The sequence below is a fragment of the Rhinolophus ferrumequinum genome, chromosome 18, assembly GCF_004115265.2.
Source record: "Rhinolophus ferrumequinum isolate MPI-CBG mRhiFer1 chromosome 18, mRhiFer1_v1.p, whole genome shotgun sequence".
In the NCBI taxonomy this organism is placed as follows: Eukaryota; Metazoa; Chordata; class Mammalia; order Chiroptera; family Rhinolophidae; genus Rhinolophus; species Rhinolophus ferrumequinum.
In genome coordinates this window covers 60,141,066-60,162,776 of record NC_046301.1, presented here as the reverse complement: position 1 = coordinate 60,162,776, position 21,711 = coordinate 60,141,066, and the positions used below count along the sequence as shown (strand labels likewise).

The following is a 21,711-nucleotide window of genomic DNA, read 5'->3' as shown; positions in this document are numbered from 1 at the left end:
GAACATGTCAGGCTATCATTTTTTCCCCCATTCTTCAGAATGCAACCTCCTGTGTGTCTGGGCCTCGTTCTAGGTCTCTTTCAGTAAGAAGGCAGATAGTAAATATTTTAAAGCTATCCCAACTACTCAAGTCTGTGGGTGAAAGGTGAAAGCAGCCAAGCTCCATACATACGTAAATGCACTGGCGAGGCTATACCCCAAGAATATCAACTGGGTAATAGGGTTGCTTTAAAGGGCTTAAAGCAGTGCTTGGTATACAGTAGGCACTTCATTAATGTTTGCTGCCTGGAATATAGCAGGCACTGTATTAATGCCTGGTTTACAGTAGGCACTCCATAATGTTTTTGCCCTGTCTTGGTATATATCAGGCATTACATTCAAGTTTGGTTCATGCCTAGCTAGATAGCAGGTGCTACACTCATGCCTGGCCCACACCTGGTATATAGCAGGTGCTGCATTAATGCTTGGTCCATGCCTGGTACAGTAGGAACTCCATTAAAGCTTGCTGCATACGTGGCATATAACAGGCGCTGCATTAATGCGGGGCCCACCGGGCCCAATACACAGGAGGCGTTCTATTCATGCTTGTCCCAAGAACAGATGAATGGAAGGTTCTTTCCGGTTAGGCAATGCCAGGGTGCTTCCCGGTAAACCGTGAAGGCTAGGACCCCAGTGTCCACCATTGGGCCGGGGTCTCCCAGCGCCGCGACCAGACATTGGCGCAGTCCTTGCCTCCCGTTCTTCAGCGGAGCCGGGCGGAGCGGAGCAGAGCGGGGCCGAGCCGGGCCGAGCGGGGTCGAGCAGGGCCGAGCGGTGCCGAGCGCCGCTGAGCCGGCCGGCCGAGTCCGCCACATTCCCACAATCCCGGGCGGTCCCGCCCGGCTCCCAGCTGCGCGTCCCCCTTCCCACGTCGGCGCAACCTAACCCGCGGGCGCGCCCGCCTCGTCCCGCCCCGCCCCGCCCCGCCCGAGCGACGTCCCGCCCACCCCGACCGCTAATCCCGCCCCCGCGACGGGCGGGCGGGCCACCGCCCCCTCCCATTGGCCGCGCCGCCCGCCCGTCGGCACTGTGCCCGCGCGGGTTAGGTTGTGCGGTGCTGTCTCTCGGTCGCTGAGGCTGCGGTTGGCGGCGGCGGCTGCGGTTAGCGGCGGCGGCGGCGCGGGCGGAGGGTGGTCGGGCGGGAGTACGCGGCGGAGCGGGACCGGCGCTCGTAGGCAGTCGAGCGAACCGGTCGGCCCCCGGGGCCAGCGCCGAAGGCCAGGCGGGTGCGGCCGGGGCGGCTCCGGGCGAGGGCCGGGCCGGGGGGCGGCGGCGGGGGCGGCCGGCGGGCTCCGGGGCCGGGACGATGACTCTGGAGTCCATGATGGCGTGTTGCCTCAGCGATGAGGTGAAGGAGTCCAAGCGGATTAACGCCGAGATCGAGAAGCAGCTGCGGCGGGACAAGCGCGACGCCCGGCGCGAGCTCAAGCTGCTGCTGCTCGGTGAGTGGGGCCGGGCCTGCCGGGGTCCGCGGCCGGCGGTGCGCGTGCTGGCCGGGCGGGGCCGACGCTGCGGGCTGTCCACAGGCGATGCCTGTGGCCGTGCTGTCCCCGGCGAGGGCAGGGCTTCGGAGCCAGCCGGGGCCCGTGGTGTCCATAGCTCCTGCCTTGCTGTCCACAGTGGGACTGCGGCCGTGGACTGAGCCCCAGCCTGTGCTGTGCTTGCTGGGAACCCCAGTAGGTAGGGTCTGCTCCTGCCGGTGCTGTACTGCCCACAATGGGGCCCTGATCCCTGCGGGGCCAGCTGTTGCCTGTGCTGTCCAGGTCAAGGCCCCACGTTCTCAGCGTCGGCCAGGTGCCTGTGCAGGGCCGGTGGGGCCCAACCCTGCCCATGCTGTCCACCTTCAGGCCACCTGATATCTGTGGGGTCAGCCCCCTGCTTGTGCTGTCCACATGAGGTCCAAAGTGTTTTCAGGGCCAGCCCCTGTTTCTGCTGTCCTTGTTGAGTCCCTGAAACCCTAGGGGTCAGCCCCTGCCTCTGCTGCTCACGTCGGTACCGGATCCTCACAGGCAGCCTGTGCTGTCTGTGGCAGACCCCCGATTCCTTCGGTGTGAGCCCTGCCTTTGTCGTCCAGGTCAGGCCCCCGAACCCTCCAGGGTCAGTACCCTGCTTTGGCGGTCTACATCAGGTCTCCAGATCGCTGCAGGGTCAGCCTCTGCCTCTGCAGTCCAGGTGGGGCCCCTGGAACTCTGGAGGTTCTCTCCCTTCTCATGGGCTGAGTCCCCCTCCCTGCACAGGGCTGGCCCTCTGTCCCTTACCCACAGAGTGTCCCCCTCGCTGCCCCAGCATCTGTTCAGGCCCAGACCTTGGGGTGTAATCCACAGACGCTCCCCTCACCTCGCAGGATCCCATCTCCACTACTCCCACCAGGTGGAGCCCTGTTCCCTACACACAGGGCCTGCCCCACTCCCACCCACCCACCCCCATTCCCTCAGGCTGTTCCCCTGCCTACCCTCCTTCTGCAGGAAAACTGTTTCCCTCAGAAAGGGGTACACCCCATTGAGGAGAAGATAGCCTTTCCTCTCTTCTTAGAGTCTGTTTTAGCTGAAGGCCATGGTGGGGTTTCAGAACCAGCCAACTCTACTCCCCAAATCATTTCCTTCTGCCTTCGTGGGAGCCAGTTTTCCCGGGTCCTCCTTCCACTTGGGGGAAGATTCCTGTTCGAGTCCACTTCTCAGGGCACACCTGTTGCACGCAGTGAGTTGGCCTAGCTATCAGCAAAGTGTTGTTACCCCAAATAAGGGCTGTTGAAGGACTTACCTCTGCCGTCAAAGGCGAGAAGGTCGTTTACAAAACAGAAACCTGGGCCGTGCCCTCTCCTGAGCCCTGCTTCATTTTCATTCCTATACTGTGGGGAGAGTTGGAAATGGAAGCCGCTCAGAGGTAGCTTTGATGGGCCTGGGGCTGGAGAAGGAGCAAAGGGTTTAGAGGTGCTGAGTCTGATGGCAGATGGTGGCATTGGTGGCCTTTTGGGAGATGGTGGGTTTTGGCTGGAACACATTGCTTTTCCTGCCTGCGCCCTTCCTTCTCTATTTTCTTTTTCCAAACGTGTATTCTGATTTACCTAAGGTCTATAAAATAGTCCATCTTTGCAGAAAAGACAGGCAGAAAGTAAGCATCAAGTTTGGAGGAAACTTGCAATGGGGTCTGAGTGGCACTGGACAGTTTTTGCAGTGAGCTGTAGAGCTTATTTTGGGAGGAGGGGGTAGAAATTAGGGGCATCTTAACGGTATCAGCCGGTCTTACTGGGGGGCTGCGTGAGCCTCCGAGCGCGCCCCCTCCTCTCCTGAGTATGTCCAGTCTTCAGATTGATGTGTGGGTCAAGGCCACACAGGTCAGTGGCCCAAGCTCCTGCAGCCTTGCTGTGTGTCTGCAGTCTCCCTGGGCTGGGAGGCCCCCAAGAGCCCTGCAGGGGATCTGGAAGCAGCCAGTGCCCGCCAGGGAGCATGGGGAGTCAGCTGCGGGGGCACCTGTGTCTGCAGTTCCACTTCTCCCCTGCGGTGCAACCCTAGAGAGGCATCTAGTCTGCCCCCTGCCAGCCTGCACCACGGGGTATTGGGCGCTGTGTCCGGAGGTCGCGTCCTAGGCATGGAGAGCAGATAGGACAGGATGTGAGCGCTCAGGTCCAAGGTGAAGGGTTCTGACCTGAGGAGGGCAGCCCTCAGTGCTGGGCGAAGGCCCAGGGGGTGTGCATGGTAGGGGCTGATCTTGAGGTGCTGCCTCAACAAGTGATCCCTTGGGCTTTGGGCCCGGGACTTCTTCGGGAACCCTGGGAACACTTCTCACCAGGCAGCCTGTCCTCCCAGGTTGAGGACACCGTGTTGGGAGGACTTTGATGCCTAGAGGACAGGGTGGGGTGTGAGAGGGCAGGGAGGGCGTCCTTACTGAGCACCCTCGGCCTGTTGCCTGACCTGCTGGTAGGACTCTTTCCAACCCCCTAGCAAGCCAGCCACTGGATGGGGACTGTCCCCGTTTCGTAGGGGGAAAATCAAGGGACACACAGCTTTCCCAGCTGTGGGAGTTGTAGGCCACCTGGTTCTGCTGCATGAGAATGCCACCACCCCTGCCCCCCGTGGTGTGGGCTAAGGGGCTGCTCACCCTGTGGCATTGTGTGTGAGTCCTGTTTCTGAGAGGTTCTGGTGGTGCTCGCCTTGGCACCTGGTTTTGGACTCAGGCGGAGCGAGTTACCATCGCTGGAGAAGCCCTGGCCCAGTTTGCCACGTCCATGTGCTGTCTCCCCGGGGCTGTGTGCACGTGCCCTGTGGGGCCCCCCAGCCTGGCGCGGGTGTTGATGCCCTATCCTGGTGGTTAGAGTGGCTGACCTGTGGAGCTCCTGGAGCGGGGCTCTGGCCCTCGAAGTGGGGCACCGAGTGGGCACCCTGTGCTGTCCCCAGTGCTCCCGCCATGCCCCTTTTTAAAGTTGATTTTTAACTCCTCAAAGAGGCCTCTCTTTTCCATATGGCAGGGTCTCTTCCTCGGCACTGGGGACCTTGGGGCCGGGCCAGTCTCTGTGAGGGGCCGTCCTGGCCATGGAGGCGTCTTGTTGAGCAGCCTCCCTGGTCCCACCCGTCTGATGACCACAGATGTCCGAGAATGGCCCGGTGGCCCCTACGTGCGGGACCAGCGCTGTTTGAGAACCTCTGCCCCATGGTAGTACACGGTTACACGGTGTAAAATGTGTGTTGCAGAGTGGGTGTATGATCAGTGTAAGTGATTTTGTCGGATGTTTTGTGATTGCTTAAAAAGTGCGTGTTTGTGTTTCTAGGGTCCAAAGCCCTATGTGTGTGTGTATGTGTGTGTCAACAGGCAGATGCATGAGTGCACGGATACAGGTCTTCAGTGTCAGGGATCTGGGGTTCCAGGCTGTGTCCCTGTTAATGTCTGTCTGTGGTCGGGAGCGGATGGCAAGCGTGTCTGCGCAACCAGCCGCTGGGATAGCGTCACTCCCATCATGCAGACGAGAACCCCGAGGCTCCATCGGGAGCCCTGGGGTGGGGGTCCTGGGCAGGCCTGCTGGCTTCTGTGCTGCCCTTTTCCGTGATGTTTGGCACTTGGTAGAAAACACCAAGGGGGCCCCTTGTCTGTTCCTTCGGGCGAGCTTCCCGTCTGAGACTCGAGGCTTTCCATGGGAGCCCCGTCCTAGTGGCCTGGCCAGGCTGAGCCGAGCGGCTCCGGGGATTTCTAAATAAAGCAGGGTGGTCAGTTCCACAGGCTTCCTGTTGGCCAGAGCCGGCCCCCACAGGGCGGTGAAAAGGCCCGGAATCAGGCGTGGGGTGTGGTGGTCCAGCGGGAAGGGCGCCTCCCAGTGCTTGGAGGCGGGGAGCAGAGCATGGCCACTGCCTCCTGGCAGAGAGGCCCGGCTGCGTCTCCTGCAGACCAGGAGAGCAGGAAGCGCCCTTGGGTGGCCTCTCATCTGCCCCCCGGTTCCACTGGGGCTGTGGAAGGACCTTGACCCACTCCCGGACATGTTTTATGTGCTCTAAATTAAAATGAAATGTTTTTGGCTAAAAGGGTCTGCTTTCCGGGCTGCAGTCCCTGGAAGTGCCTCAGGAGCCCAGACTGCTCTTGGACCTAACTGTCCCTTGGTTTCCTTGCACGTCTGGGGAGGACACCAGTGCCTGGGCGAGACTCTGTCCCCTTCCTACAGGGCCTGGTGGACCGAGCCCCTGGGATGCCTACCGCAAAGGACAGTTACTGTGGGAGCTCGGAGCGTGGCCCCACCAGGTGTGTCTTGCCAGGCTCTGGGGCCAGGGCCGGCCCTGAACTCCATTTGCAGAGCGGCCTGCAGTGCTTCCGGGCGCGGCTCTGCGTGTGCCGAGCTGTGCCGGTCACTGTGGTGAGACTGGAGGAAGTGCTCGGCCTCAGACATTTACCCACAGAAGGTTTCACTTTCTGATGCTTGTGGGGGATCCCTCAGTGCAGCCCCAGAGCACGTTGTGGTCACCGCTGTTTGCGGCCCTGGGCCTGCGGAGCGGCGTGCAGGAAACCAGACGGCTTAGATGAGGACCCATGGCAGAGAAACGTTTGTCCCTTCTTTGTCTGGTCTTAGGGTGGATGCAACTGGTCTGGGACACTGAGCCCCATGGGGTGAACAGAGCTGGGTAGTAGTGGGAGGGGCAGCCCCATCTCTGGTCCCCTGCAGGGCACTCCTTTCCCAGCTGGCAGCTGCGGCCTGTTCTTTGGGGACAGTCCGCCTCTGCAGCCTGCTCACCTGGTGTCTCTGAGCAGCGGATGGGATTCAGGGCATCTCCATGGGCTTTGGGAGTGCCTACAGGTGGGGTGCTTTTTTGGTGGAACTCAAGCTGCTCCCAGAACCGGGACACCCCAGACCTCAGCTGGCTGGCTTGTGGGGGTGTGTGCAGCCAACTCGCGTTTTTCATAGTTCCTGTGCCCCTGGGCCTACAGGCTCCCCGTGCCTCCCCATCTTAGGGCAACTGGCTGGTTGTGGCCCGTCACCCTGCCACGGTGACTCCTCAGTCCCTCCCTCCACTGCCCGTCGCCACCCCACGGGTGGAGCACAGCCCTGCAGGCCTCAGAAAGGTGTGCTGTGATTTGTGATTGAATTCAGTCCCGAGTCACCGGGCCCCCCTGATGCCCTAACTTGCCTGGTCGTGAGATCCCACCTGCCTGTGGCCCTCTGCTCTGCTGTGTGGACACAGGGACTCCAGGGCACAGCTTGCAGCTGCCTCTCTGAGGCCTCCTGTAGGCGGCCTGGCTCTTTGGGGGCCCTGTGCCAGCAGGCGCCGAGCAGTAGCAGAGACACTAGCTCGGGGAGACCATGGGACTCACCTGTTTCCCAGGCTTGGTTTCTTTACCTGTCGGATGAGGCTGGTGCCCCTGCCCCCAGAGCACTGTTGTAGGATGAAATGCAACGCTAGCCTGGTGCTTGGCACACAGTAGGTGGTCAGCAAGCAGAAGCAGTTTTGTCCTGTCGTCACTATCCTTCCCACTGGATGCTTTGCATAAGTTGCCATTTAAAAGCTGCTGGAACAGTCCTGAGAGGTGGGTGTCCATACCAGGGCTGAGCTGGAAATGCCGGAGTGCAGTTTCTGTCCCTGTGTTCTCACGAACCCTGGCTTTTCCTTCCGTGAAGTGACAATAGTCATACTGACTTTTTAGGATCATTATGAGGACGAAGCGGTATGATGGGTATTAAACTGGGGCGCACCATCTGTGTTATTTTGATTCGTGGTGTCCCCCCTGTGCCGCCGAGGGGGCCTTCCCTGTCCTGCAGGGCAGTCCCCGGAGCTCAGCCCTCAGGCTCGGCCGTCTGGGTTCCGTTTCGGCCCACAGCTCCGTGGCTGGTGCTGTGCGTGGTGGGAGGAGTGGCCCCAGCTGCCCTCCCTGCCTTCGTGCCTGCTCGCTGACCTGTGCTGGCTGCAGAGTCGGAAGGGCCAGGCGCCTCACCTTCAGAGCCCCAGGGGGTGGCAGTGTCGCCTCACCTCTGCCCCGGTGGTCCTCTCATCTGAGCCATGGGGATGGGGCTGAGCTGGGGTGGGTGGGGGGGTCCATCCCCGCTCCCCATGCTCCACGCAGCCACTGTTGGGCTGGACGCAGGGTAGGGCAGGACGGCGGGTTCATGCCAGGTCACCCAACTCTCAGGGACTTCAGAAAGGGCTGCAAAAAGACCCAGCACGTGGGGACAAAATTGGGGGCTCAGACACCCACCAAAATTGCCAATGCCACCCTGGGGCTGTTGCACAGTGGCCTCAATTACAGCAGGTGGCATGTCCTGGTTGAGGGGCGATTAATGTCTGCGCCTTGGAGGCCCCTGGGCAGGAGACGCCTGTCCCAGGACTTCACCTGGCGTGGAGATAACACGTGATGAGTCCAGCAGTCCACCACTCTGCGACTTGCTTTTCTTCGAGGGGGGTAGCCATTGAAGGCTTTTCAGATTTCTGCTCTCCTTCCTGTTCCTTATCAGTGCAGGAGCCCGCTAATGCCATTTCTCTCTGGTGGCCCCAAGGCACCAGTGCGCTTGCGTTTTCTCACTTCCCTGGGGTGGTGGTGGTGGTGGTGGTGGAACAGGAGACACGGAAGTCCTGGTGTGGGGAGAGACGCTGTTGTGAAGCCAGAAGACTTGAGTCTGTTGAGGTCCCACAGTTACCTAGGCTGTGTGACCTCAGAAGAGCTGCTCAACCTCTCTGAGCCTCAGTTCCCTCACCTTTCCAGTGGGAGGTGGGGTGATAGTTGTACTGCTGAATGAGTGAATGAATGAGAGACTGGGGGCGAGGGGAGTGTGTAATCGCCATCCTCAGCTGAGCGAGGGTTTTGCGTTTTCTGTGTCCCCCTGCATAAGGTTGGCGTTGATCTCGGACCTGTTGACACAGCCTGAGGTCCATGCTGCATTTCCAGGAGTCCAGGTCCCTGGCAGTACTCCCTGTGGTCTTGGGGGTTCCTGGCTTCGCTACCCACATCCCAGAGAGGTGGACAGCCCGGCAGCAGCCCTGGACCCCAGGTTATTACTCCAACACTCAGGTTCTTGTTGCCAGGTTGCACCCGCCTGCCCCGGGGCCGTGGGCACCATGGCCTGCACACGGGAGTTTGTCAGCGATAGCAGACAAGCACCGTCGTTCCTGTTCTCCAGGCTGTGGCCACTGTGGGGGTTGAGCCCCCTTTTTCTCAGGGCTCAGACTCCTTCTTCCTGACCTGCCGTCCTGGATCTTCACTGACTGGTGAAGGTGGGTTGGTGGCCTCTTTCCCTCACAGGGGCTGCTCTTTTCCTTCCTCTTCCCCAGTTAGTCTCATTGGGGCAGCGCTTGGGACAGTGCCCCAAGGCGGCCACGAGCAGGTCCCACCGCGGCCTTCCAGGAGTTGAGCTGCGCCGGGGATGCACCCCCAGGTCCTCCTCGTTCCTTGGAATAACCAGAGGTCAAGTCTGGCTTGCCCAGCTCAGGCGACTCGGGGACCTGTGGGGGCATGTGACAAACCCAGCCCTGTGGATTGGGACCAGGTTTATTTGGGAAAAACGTGTGCAGTGCCTTCTGTGGCCTGTGCTAGGGGCTGGGTGCAGGAGGCTGCAGGCAGAGCCCCGCCCAGGGGTAGGGGCTCCCGGCATGTGGAAGACGGGGACCACAGGCTTCATAGACACTGAGTAACAGGAACAGCTGGGGTGTCGGGGTGCGAGGAACTAATTGGAAAACGTGAATTTGGGTTTCTTCAGGGAGCCTGGTAGGGTTGGAGGGAAAGGCCCGTGGGGGTGGTTTGTATTTAGCAGTGGTACAAGCAGCTGCAGGTCCTGGACGTCCTCTCCAAATGCTGGGCTCGTGGTGTCACCCAGGAACCAAGGGGGCGGACAAAGGGGCCCACGGACATGAGGCTGAGGTCTGACCGCAGCCTGGACCTGGAGCCGCTTGGCTTCTGTGCAGGGAGGTGGTGCTGTGTCACCACCTGTGCAGGCGCCTGAATCCACCATTGCCATCAGCGTCCCGAGTGTTCCCAGCACTGCCGGGACCCTCATGTCGCCCTTTTCTACCCTGCTTGCCCCCCCAGCAACCACCCCTCTGTCCTCCGTCTCTATAGCTGTGTCGTCTCAGAAATGTTTCCTAAATGGAGCCAGAACGTGTGTAGCCTCCTGGGGTTTTTTCCCCCTTGGCATAGTTCCATGGAGTCCATTGGCCACTGTGTGTGTCCACGGGCTTCATTTTCATCCCTGTGTAGGGTCCGTGGCACAGATGGGCCGCAGTTTGTGACCATCCAGCCAGTGTGGGGCATCATGGTCGATGCTGCTTTTTGGCCATTGTGAAAAAGCTGCCTGGGAAGCCTTTTGCTGGTGTCTGAGTGGATGAGTCCTCACCCCGCAGGTGCTCATGGGTCCAGAGCAGCCGCCCCCTGTGTGGCTGGGGGCCCAGTGGGTGCTGTAGACCCGTTCACATGGACAGAATGAGGCCTGATCACCGGTGTCTTGCTTTTCTTCAAGGGGGTAGCCACTGAAGGTTTTTGAGCCAGGAGGGCATATGTGACTAGATCTCCTAGGGGGAGTGTGACAGCGCCGCACAGGGTGAGTTAGAGGCAGGAGGCGGAGGGCCAGGGAGGCCAGGAGGGCGGAGCTGACCAGGACCTGGGTGACGGCTACCGCAGTGGGTCTGGGCAAGCCGGCCTCGTGCCCGGAGACTTCTCTGGGCAGGTCGGGCGTCGGAGGGATCCCGGGCCAGAGATTCTGTTACGGGTGCCATGTGCTGACAAGATGTGACAGTGGCTGAGTTGGCCAGGAGACAGGCCAGTTCAAAATGAAGGCTGCAGCCAAAGCATCTGCAACAACAAACCTGGGTGGCTTTGGCCGGCTCCACACCACCCAGAGCCTGTCCCTCCCTCCTTCCTGGGGGTAGCGGTGGCCGAACACCTCTCAGGCCAACTGGGCCTGGCCTGTTCCAGGGCAGAGGGCCCCGCTGGCTCCCGCCTCCCGTGCTGCTGCACCTGGCTCAGGCGGACGCTTGGAGCTGGCGCTGGTGTCGCCTCGCTCAGTCACTGCTGGCCCAGGACACAGGTGACGCGACACGTGGTGACCTCCTCAGCGGGCTTGCCCTCTCTGCAGCCGCCAGCTCCACACCCTCCTTTCTCTGTCCCTCCTCGCACAGTGATGGCCGCCCTGGCCAGGGTCACTGACCATCCCACGTCCGAAGCCACACTGTCCCTGGGTTGTCCCTTTTGCTTTTCCCCGGCTTTATTGAGATAGAATTGACATGTAAGGTGTACCGCATGATGATTTGATGCACGTGTGTATTTGCAAGATGGTGGTCGCACTTAGGTTAGTTAACACATCCACCACCTCACACGCTTGTGCCTTTGCCTCTTCTGGAGGTCGATCGTGGCCACTGTCTTTGCAGCGTGGGGAGACGCGTGGACTGGACGCCACGGGGTTGGAGGGACCTGTGTGACCGTGCCACACGCCTCACCTCTGTGGGCTGTTCCTGCGCCTGCGCGTCCAGCCGCTTGTTTGTCAGGTTTGGGGAAGGTCCCAGGCCTGTAGCCTCTGGGGCTGTCCCTCGGGCTTCTCTCCACAGGGCTGCTCGCCAGTCGAGAAGAGGCTTTCAGGACACACCCCCACTCCTCCGTTTTCTCTTGGGGCCTAAGCTTTGTCTCAGTGTGATTGGCACCATGCGTGTGTGTACGTGTACGTGTATGGTGTGCATGTGTTTCCATGTGTGCGCCCCCAGTGTGCGTGCACTGCCTCTGGAGAGCTCAGCTCCGTGGGGGCTCTCGTTGTCAGTTTTGCCTCCATTATTAAAAGGCCAGTGTGAGGCCAGTTCCTCCTGGCCTGGCTGCTGGTCTGGTTTTCAGACCCCTCACGTGCCCTGCCAGCATCCTCGTGTGGCCTGAGTGGGGGACCTGCTCAGCTCAGTGCCCTGCAGGGCTGTGTCTGGCTGTTCTGGGGGTTGGCCTTAATCCCTGCACCTGTTTGGCTGTTTCTAGTGCGGTCAAGAGGAGAATGCACTGGAAGTCCTTCTTCTCCCCCAGTGTGTGGTGTGTGAGGGGCAGCATGGTCCCCATGAGGAGACGTAGGGTCATTGCACAACCCCCCCTGCCCCCGGCCCCCTGGAACTCAGGTGGGTTTGGGGCAAGTGGATGTTTGGCCTCTTGTACATCTTGTGGCAGGGGTGATTATCTGAGGTAGGACGAATGTGGGGTGGTGTGGGGGTAATTGCCATTTGGTGACAGAACTAAAATCATGTTTATTCCAGAAAGGGTCTGAGGTGGTTGATAAAAGTACCAGACGTAGGTGGCTGCAGCCAAGGCCACTGCTTTGTGACGTATCACATTTGTGACTCGGGTCTCCCTGTGTGAGCTCAGGTACCTGTGGTCAGTTACTCGGACTCTGGTTGAGGGCCTCTTGGCTGCAGGACAGTGTGGTCACCATGGGGTGTCCTTCAGGAGCTCCCGGTCACGGAGGCCGGCAGTAGACCCCCTGCAGAGACTCCCCACACAGGTGGCAGTAATGGTTCCAAGTGTACAGGGAGGGAGCTGCGTGCCTGGGGCGCAGGGCTTTCTGGGGTGCCGGTCAGCTCACGGGTGGCTGTGAGTGGACAGCACCATGGACAGAGACACAGCCTGGGCTAACAGGTGGGCAGACAGACGCAGGGCAACTCACAGCCAGAGTGCTGAGAGGAGCCTAGAGGGCAGGTTTAGGTGAGTTTGGGATGTTCTGAGCCCCTAAAAGGGGGCACAGAGGTGAGTCCGTGAGAGGGGACTTGTGTTGGGTTATGGAATAAGGGTCTGAGACCGTGCATTCTTAGAATTTAGAAGTTCTCTCTTGCTGTGTAATAAAATCACCTCAAAACTTAGCAGCTGAAAGCAACAAACACTTATCTGCACAGATTCTGAGGGTCAGGAATCGGAGCGGTCCTGGGCCGGGGCCCTGAGGACACTGCAGTCAAGCTGTGGCCAGGGCCGCCTCACCTGAAGGCGGGACCCGGGCTGGAGGGGCCCCTTCGAGGCTGGCTGCCTCGTGTGGCTGCTGGCGGGAGGCCTCAGCGCCCCGTGGGGGCCGCCACAGCGCGGCCTGCGCGGCCTCACAACATGGCAGCTGGCTCCTCCTGCCCTGTGGTCTGAGACAGCAAGGAGGAGCTCCCGTGCCTTTTATAAACTGGCCTCAGCAGAGACATGCCATCGTTCGTCATATTCTGTTAGAAGAGTGTCACTGAGTCTAGCCCCACGCAGGGAAGAGAACGAGGGAGGGAGGTGTGACAGAGATTTGTGGACACATTAAAGCCTCTGCAGTTGCTGTCCCCACATGTGGGGTACATGAAAGTGGAGTGACCAGGGCAGTGATAGGCTGAAGCAGGAGAGGGACCTGGGGCCGTGCTGGTGCTGGAGTGGGGCTGGGAGGGATCGGAGGCGTGAGGACCCACGGTCACACGGTGTGCATTGAGACCGGGGCTGCATCTCGAGGCCAGCGTGACGGTACAGCCGGCTGAGGGGTCCCTTTCAGATGGTTGTCCAGACTTTCTGATCCTTTTGATCCCGCAAGGTACGCAGAGCCTCGGAGCACCCTTCTCTAAGGTGGGGGTCAGCACACTCACCCTAGAAGAGCCTGGTAAGGTGGCTATGTCCCCTCATGCTTATGTAGAGGAAGGAATGAGACAGGAAGGGGGTTTGGTGACGTGCCCGTCAGCACGGTGGGACAGAGATAAGAGAGCGGATGCCGGTGGTGGGCAGAGGGGCGACACCCAGGCTTCTGGGTGGACATGGAGCACAGCGCCATGGTCACGGAGGTGTGCCGGGCTGGTGTCACGTTGGGTTGTGTCGCACGTTCAGGGCTAATGAGAAAGGAGCTCCTGGGGACGTTGGGGGTGACGATCGGTGCCCTGTGACTCAATTTGGCTCTCACCATCGTGGCCTTGGATGCAGATACCAAACTCTTGCCGCAAAGGAGACGTTGCTCTGGAGAGATTCATGGAAGAAGTGGGAGGTGGGCAGACACATTTTCAGATCAGACGGGCCTAGGGTGGGCAAGGGAAAGCATTAGGTGGGCTGGACGGGCACGGTAGCTAGTCAGGCCCACTACGTCGGTAAGGAGGTGGTGGCATCTGGTGGTGACATGTAACTTCCATGGGCCTTCCTGCCCTCATCTGAGGGCGCTCCTCACTTCCTGCCACTGTGACCCCACAGGGGCTTGGGAGGACAGACCCACTTGTCATGTGCCTCAGTGCTGAGTGCCCTGCAGATGTCGTCTTTCTTTTCTCTGGACCTCAGTTTCCTCTTGTGTAGGATGGGTGCACGTGGGAGGCTGACGGAGGCAAAACTTGGGGGTGCCCGAGTTTGGCCGCCTGCTGGCTGAGCGTGTCCTGTGCCGCCTTCGAGGGCCGACCAGCCACCTGGGGCCAGGAGCGTGCGTGTGAGCGCCTGGGCTCCCGGCGTGCCGGGTGGGGTTGCGTTCCCGCGGTCTCAGTGGGCTGCTCCGTGCTGCAGGCACCGGCGAGAGCGGGAAGAGCACGTTCATCAAGCAGATGCGTATCATCCATGGGGCCGGCTACTCGGAGGAGGACAAGCGGGGCTTCACCAAGCTGGTCTACCAGAACATCTTCACCGCCATGCAGGCCATGATCCGTGCCATGGAGACCCTGAAGATCCTGTACAAGTACGAGCAGAACAAGGTGAGGGGGTGAGGCGGGCCGGGGGCTGCTGTGCCTGCGCACCCTGGCTGAGCCCCAGACTTGCCTACGCGGTCACTGTGAGCGCCCCCTTCCACGGACAGGAAGCGGCTGGCAGGTGAGCTGCCCTGAGGGTGGGCCACGCGCGCTCCTGCGTCCTCGCCCCTGGGAGGGCCCAGCGTCCTCCTGGGGCTTCACACACCATATCTGACCCTCTGGGTGACCCCACGGGGTTGGCACTTCCCACTCGTATTCTTTATTAACAGCTTTGTTGAGATGGAATTCACATACCATACAAGTCACCCACTGAGTGTGCAGCTCACTTGTTTTTAACATTTTCAGAGTCATGAACCCATCACTTGTATCTAATTCCAGAACATTCTCATCACCCCAAAAGGAAACCCCGTCTCCTTTAACAGTTATAATAGTTCCTCCCCCGCCCCGTTCCCCAGCCCTTGGCAGCCCCTAATTATTTCCTGTCTCTGGACGCGCCTGTTCTGGACACTTCACATACATGGAATCACACCCTGTGTGGCCTTGTGTGTCCGGCTCCTCTCATGAGCCCCGTGTGTTCAGGTCCATCCAGGCTGTGGCGAGTGTCAGCGCCTCCCTCCTCACGGCTGCATAACATTCCAGTGTATTTTATTTATCCATTCACCCATCGATGGACATTTGATTGTTCCCAGTCTTTGGCCATTGTGAATCTTGGTGCTGTGACATTTGTGACCAAGTTGTTACTTGCACACCTTTTCTCATTTCTCCTGGGTGTGTACCCAGGAGCAGAGATTCTGGCTCACGTGGTGACAGCCCACTCTCCCCAGCAGCTGCCCCACCCAGCCATGAACCATGGCTCTCACGGGTGGCCTCCCTGTCTTTGCTTTGGTAGGTGTTTTGGGGGTTCTCACACAGATGGCATGGAGTCCAGATGTGTCTGAACATGGCTTAAATCAATCCATTTACTTTAAAGCTGAAGATCAGTCAGCCAGATTCATGGGGCATCGCTGACGGGCTCGTTCCTCCCTTTACCCCCAGTTCACAGATGATCGGGACCCTCCTGGCCCTGAGTCCTGGCTGTGGGCCGCACGTGGGGCCAGCGTGAGTCTGGCCTGTTGAGTCTTGGTGTGTAGGGTCTCTTCCAACTGAGGGCCCGTCCAGTTCACACTTGGACCTTAGGTGTCCATCGGCCTCCAGGACAGAGGGCTCATACTGCAGCCTGTTTCTGTAAATACAGCTTTATTCACACACGCCTCTCCCACCTTCAAAAGCCCCCTCCAACACAGGCTGGGGAGGCAGGGCAGGCCCTGTACCGAGAGCTGCCTCCATCTTGCTGCTTTCTCTCGCGTATTCACCTGAAACTGGAGTTGATGGTTCTGAATCTGGTCATCCCGGTGCCGGGATGAGGACTGCGGCCCCTGGCGAGCCCATGGCCTCTCCCCGCTCTTACCCTTACAGGCCAATGCGCTCCTGATCCGGGAAGTAGATGTGGAGAAGGTGACGACTTTCGAGCACCGGTACGTCAGTGCCATCAAGACCCTGTGGAACGACCCTGGCATCCAGGAGTGCTACGACCGGAGGCGGGAGTACCAGCTCTCCGACTCTGCCAAATAGTGAGTGGGCACCACCCACCCGCCCCACTGGAGGCCAAGTTGGAGGCCACCAGCGGGCATCTGGACGGGGTCCGGGGACAGAGAAGGACATTAAGGAAAACGGCGGCAACCTGGTAAAAGGGTGGGCTCAGTTAATGACACTGAATGTTGGCTGATTAGTTGTGACTGATGCGATAGAATAGTAATCACGTTCACGGCAGGGAAGCCGGTTGTGTGCTAGAAGTTTCTGTTCTGTCTCTGCCACTTTTGTGTAGATCTAAAGTGATCCTAAAGTAGTTAAGTTTATTTCTGAAAAGTCACCCCTCCAGCCCAGCAGCTTGTCTTGGAAACCCCAGTGCTGGTCCCCATTCTCCTTCCGGAGCAGCCATTCTGGGCCAGCTCTATTAGAGGGTCCCTCCCGAGGCTTTCCCTAGTCAGTGTCATTTCTGTCCCATGAGACCCAACAAATGACCTGCTCCTTCCTGACCAGGTCAGGGATGGGGTGGCTTTGTCCCACCTTATCCCAAGTACTCCTGGCTGCTTCAGCCTCTGCTGGTGAGGCCCCTGTGGGCCCCTCCTACTGCTTGGGGGACCGATGGTGGCTGGGATGTCCCCCCACAACGTGGCCTGAGAGCCCGTCCCTGCTCTGCTGCAGCTACCTGACCGACGTGGACCGCATCGCCACTGCGGGCTACCTGCCCACCCAGCAGGACGTGCTGCGGGTCCGTGTGCCCACCACCGGCATCATCGAGTACCCTTTCGACCTGGAGAACATCATCTTCAGGTACCTGTGTCCTGGTTTCCCGAGGGTGGTGGCGTTCTGGAGAGGCTGAGGGCTCGGCAGGCCGCTGTGAGGGCCATTTGTCCCCAGACCTGGAGTTCCCATTGTGGGGGCAGCAAAAGGTTCATTGAATCCTGGTCTTTGCCTTCAGGGAGCTTCTGATCAAGGAAGGGGCATTAGATTTATGAATGAATAACTGTCACCAAGTTTCAGAGCGAGCCATGTCCCAGTGGTTATTGGGGGCTGGCCAGAGGCAGCCTGGGGGAGATGGCCTTCTGGTGGGGCCTCCGTGATGGAGCCGCCTGTGAGGGATGGTGCTGGCTTGTGTGGGAGGGGTGGGTGGTCTGGAGCTCCTGCCAGAGCAGGAGTGCTGTGGGGCAGTGGAGAGGTCGCAGAGACCCCGCGTCCAGCTCTGCCCTTCTCCAGTTGCCCCCTTTCTGGTTGTGTGCTCACAGAAGGCAGGCCAGGGGCCCTGGCACCATACTCATGGCCCGGCTCCAGTCAGAGCTCGGGTGTCATTGAGTCATCATTGGGGCCTCATGGCCCCGATGTGTGAGATGAGCCTGGTCCCGAAGTGGGGACCTCACGTGGAGATCTGGCCCCTGGGAACCTGGGTTCCAGGCTGGTCATACCTGGGAGGCTCATGCTCCAGAAAGGCTGTGGCTCCAAATGCCGTTGGTCCTGACGGCTCTCCCCAGACTGGCTGCAGCTGCCAGCATGGCCTGGCATCCGAGCACAGGGCCCTTGGCCTGTCACCACCCTCCTGTCCCTTCACAGTCACCCTGGCACATCTGCTGTCCACCTGTGCTTGCTGGAGTCTCCTCTGCAAACTCTCCGCCAGGCAGACAGCCTGGGGGTCAGCCCTGCCCTGTTGCCCTGGGGCTGTGTCTGTCTGGTCTGAGGCCTGCCTTCCGTGCAGCAGTGGGGGGAGGGCAGCTGCGGTGACCCCCGCCTTCTCCAGGACAGGTTGGGGCCCCTGAGGTCTGCTCTCTTACCACTGCTTTTATCTGCCTTCTTAAAAATGGAGTGTCTTTCCTCACGTTTGAAGTTAGGAATTCCCGAGCAGACAGAAGAAAGCCCCCATAACTAACCCTGTTGCTCAGGCACTGTCCCAGCTTCTCCCTCCATCCCTCCGGTTTCTGGGCCTGTTGTCTCCTACCTGCTTCTCACGCTGGATAGCAGACTTTGCAGCCCGCTGTGCCCACCCAGTCACAGGACATGCTCTCTGCAGCCGTTCCCTCGCAGTGGCTGACACGTTTGTCACCCGAGTGCCCCTCAGTTTATCTGGGTTTCCCTGGGGGGGAGGCCAAGATGGGCCAGTGTTTTAGAGACAGTGCTGCACGTTGACCAATGAGGGGAGGGAGCTTCCAGCCGTAGGTAGGATGTGGGGTCTGAGGGTGGGCCCGTCACAGGTCCCGCTGTGTTCACACCTCACACCCATGAGTGCCTGTCACTGCGCTTTAGGCTGAGGGCTCCCGTTGGAGGGCCGGGACTGGTCACGCTCAGAAACCAGACCTGCGGCCTGTGCGGTGTTCTACTAGCTCCCACAGATACGGGGGCCCATGGCTCTAACACATATTAGGGGTTCTCATGGCTCTGGCAGGTATTGGGGCCCTCGCAGCCTCGGCAGGTATTGGGGTCCCCGCGGCTCTGGCAGACGTGGCCATGCCGTGGGGAAGGCCTGCAGCGGAAGCAGTGCTGTGTGTGGAGCCTGGTGCTGAGCCGTTGTGGGGCTCTGGTCCCTGTAGGATGGTGGATGTGGGAGGACAGAGGTCTGAGCGGAGGAAGTGGATCCACTGCTTTGAGAACGTGACGTCCATCATGTTCCTTGTGGCCTTGAGTGAATACGACCAAGTCCTGGTGGAGTCGGACAACGAGGTGAGGCCCCAGCCCGCGTGCTCCCCCAGCCGCAGCCCTCTCCTAATCCCCGGGCCTTGGCGACCCTGGCGCTATCCCTCCACAGAACCGCATGGAGGAGAGCAAAGCCCTGTTCCGGACCATCATCACCTACCCCTGGTTCCAGAACTCGTCCGTCATCCTCTTCCTCAACAAGAAGGACCTGCTGGAAGACAAGATCCTGTACTCGCACCTGGTGGACTACTTCCCGGAGTTTGACGGTGAGCCCCGCCTCACCGCTCCCTGGGGAGGCCAGCTGGCCGCCCGGGCCTCGGTGTCCTCGTCGGACAGCTGGCAGGGTGCTTCCAGGGGCCCACGAGCAGTGAGAGCAGAGCTTCCCGGGCTGGCGCTGCACGCATGGCTGCCTCCCGGCTCCTCTCAGGCCACTGATGGGCGGGAAGGCATCGTGTCCCGGGGAAGGAGGCTGTGGTTGGTGCACGGCAGCAGGAGATGTGATGGGACACTTGGCTCCAGTCCCCCACTTGGTGGCCTGTCCCCGATTGCCCATGCTGAGCAAGGAGCCCGTGTGGGCTCAGTGGCCTGGCCATATTGAGGAGCGTGGTGCCGGGAATAAAGGGTGACCCAAGACTACCGTCCTGCCCCTGCCTGGATCAGCCCAAGCTCCTAATGGAAGGCAGACAGCTCGTGGGTGGACCACCCCACGCTGTTGTGCGTGAGCTATAGCTGTCCCCACAGTGAGCATGGGGCTATCCCACAGGTCCCTAAGGGCACCTGGCTATGCCCTCCACAGCAGGTGGTGGCACCCACGCTGGGTGCCTGCGCCGTCCACACTCCTTACAGGAGCAGGGATCATGATGGGGAGGACCGTCCCTGCTGGGAGCCCCCACGGAAGGGAGCTGCCTGTAGAAGACTATGCCCAGCTTGCGAGTGGGGGTGACAGGCTCGGCCTGACTGGCCATGGGGGGTAGGGGGGGGCCTCATGATCTGGGCTGTTGGTTCCCACTCTAGAGACCAGAGTGAGGCCTGGGGGTTAGGGTGCTGGGCTCTGCACCCGGCCCTCTGGCCTCTTGGACTGGGCAAGCAGGGACTCCCGGTGGCTGGGAGGGAACAGCGAGGTGATGGGGACCAAGCCCTTGAGGGCGAGTGCACACCATGGGCCGGGAAGGACAGACATTGTGGTGGGGAGCCTCTGGGCAGGGGTGTGGACAGACAGATGGACAGCCAGCAGGCCGTGTGGGAGGGCGGCTGAGGTGGCAGCTGCACATGCGTGGGGTGCGCCTGTGTGCACCAGTGTGGACGCGTGCCCGTGTTTGGCTTAGGGATGTGTGTGGAGTGCAGCATGGATGCAGTGGGGTGAAGTGAGGCCGGGCAGGAAGGTTGGCCCCAGTTTGGAGGTCCTCACCCGTGTGCAGCGATGGGGGGCTGGGCTGGGGGGGCCCAGAGCCAAATGGGGGAGATGGGCAGGGACCCGCAGATCAGCAGGCGCACACGGAGGCCACAGTGCGGTCAGGAGACGAGGCGTCGGCCGCGGGCATCCCTGGGACGGGGGGAGCTGCCCTGCGCGCTGCTGCCCCACCCCAGCCAGGCTCACCCGCCCGTCCCCCCAGGCCCGCAGCGGGACGCACAGGCCGCCCGGGAGTTCATCCTGAAGATGTTCGTGGACCTGAACCCCGACAGCGACAAGATCATCTACTCACACTTCACCTGCGCCACCGACACGGAGAACATCCGCTTCGTCTTCGCCGCCGTCAAGGACACCATCCTGCAGCTCAACCTGAAGGAGTACAACCTGGTGTGACCTGAGGGCCCGGGACAGACCCTCCTGGATGACGTGACAGCGGCTCTGCCGCCGAGGAGCTGGGTTGTTTCCTATTTTTAACAAATGTTTTTTATTTCACAGTTATCAGGGGATGCACATCCTTCTTTCTACACTTTGTGCACCGTCTCACCTTTTGTCAGTGGCACAGGCTGCCTTTTTCTGGCCTCAACTGTGGCCCGCCTTTTTCTAAAAAAAAAAAAAGAAAGAAAAAAAAAGCAAAATGATCCCAGCAGAGATGAGACACGCGAGTGCCCTGCCCCGGCACCTCCAGGCCTCCCTCAGCCCCAGGCGGCGCCTTCGGGCCACGAGGGACAGCCACCTGCCGTCCCTGGTCCCTCAGACTGGCCAATCCTGTACTCCCTTGTGTTCTCAATCACGGAAGGCGTGGAGATACGGAGACTGTGACTTTTGTTTCTTCTTTTTTTTAAGTTATTGACATCTTCACGACTTTGCCGTGGTTTTGCTCTCTGGACTCCAAGAAGTGGGGGTGGGTGGCGCCCTCTGTTGCCCACCCTGGGAAGTGCCTAACCATTTTTTTTTTTTTTTTGAGGAAAAACAAAAAGTGTATTGTTTCCCCTGCAGTGGAGGAGATGCCTGGGGCCCTGCCTCACAGCCTTGGGTGGCTGCAGACCCCACCGGCCTCTGTGAGAGCCCTGGCGGCTTCCGGGGTCCTTTGGGCTGTGTCTCCAGGGCCATCTGCTTGCCAGGAGCTCCCCTGGGGCCCTGTCCCTGCACAGCAGAGGGCGGTGTGTCCACTGCCCATGCCAGACAGCACCTGTGGGAATCCACGTCACCTGGCAGCCGGGAGAGGGCCCACTGGGATGGGAGTCGCTTTGGCTTCTGTTCCAGTTCATACCTAATTTGGAAACATTGACAGTGGGCTGGGGACTTTTTCAGAATCTTCTCAGGTCTGTCCCCAAGAGGCAGAGAGAGGTTGATGGAGTGACCGGCACTTGTTTCCAGGCGTGGTGGCTGCCATCGCACACACTGCTGACCCTCTGCACCGAGCCACCGGGAAGCAGGCAGGCTGCAGGCGCCCTTCGCCGGGATTGTCAAGTCACGGGGGAGCCAGTAGCTGGTACCTTGGCCCCGGTTAGCCTCCAGGCCACAGCCACGGCCACGCACTGAGCCAGAGCCACGGGACTGGGTCCCCTCTCAGAGGGACTCTGAGGGCAGGAACAAGCAGGGGCTGGGCTTTTGAGGGGAGGGAGATGGCTTTCCATCTGGTGTAGACTGAACACTACAGTGTTTCATTTTGGTTTTCTTGCCCCAAAACTTAGGGGGAATGGACCACCAGCGATGCCTCGGCCCCACCCACTACACCTGGGTCCCATGGTAGCGGTCTGTGGGCTGCTGCTTTTGGGGCCACTAACAAAAACAAAAGAAACAACTGAAAAATCAATCCAACCCACTCAGACAGCCAGTCCTGGGCTCCCAGCCCTCACTTCCTCTTTTCTGCCTCCCTCCAGCTTATCTGGTCGGGAGGCACGGCATGCTGGTGTCTGTAGGACAAAGCCAGGAGGGCCTCGCGGCGATGGG

The 21,711-nt window shown here is 60.2% G+C and overlaps 1 protein-coding gene across 1 annotated transcript; it reads left to right on the top strand.

Annotated features, from left to right (window-relative positions):
* Nucleotides 1-1,302: 1,302 nt before the first annotated feature.
* Nucleotides 1,303-20,170, top strand: GNA11 (G protein subunit alpha 11). Its single transcript, XM_033133540.1, has 7 exons — nucleotides 1,303-1,481; nucleotides 13,948-14,132; nucleotides 15,582-15,736; nucleotides 16,371-16,499; nucleotides 18,245-18,374; nucleotides 18,460-18,613; nucleotides 19,961-20,170. The coding sequence occupies exons 1-7, from the start codon at nucleotides 1,346-1,348 to the stop codon at nucleotides 20,149-20,151; spliced, it is 1,080 nt and encodes a 359-aa protein (XP_032989431.1). The 5' UTR covers nucleotides 1,303-1,345; the 3' UTR covers nucleotides 20,152-20,170.
* The last annotated feature ends 1,541 nt before the right edge of the window (nucleotides 20,171-21,711 follow it).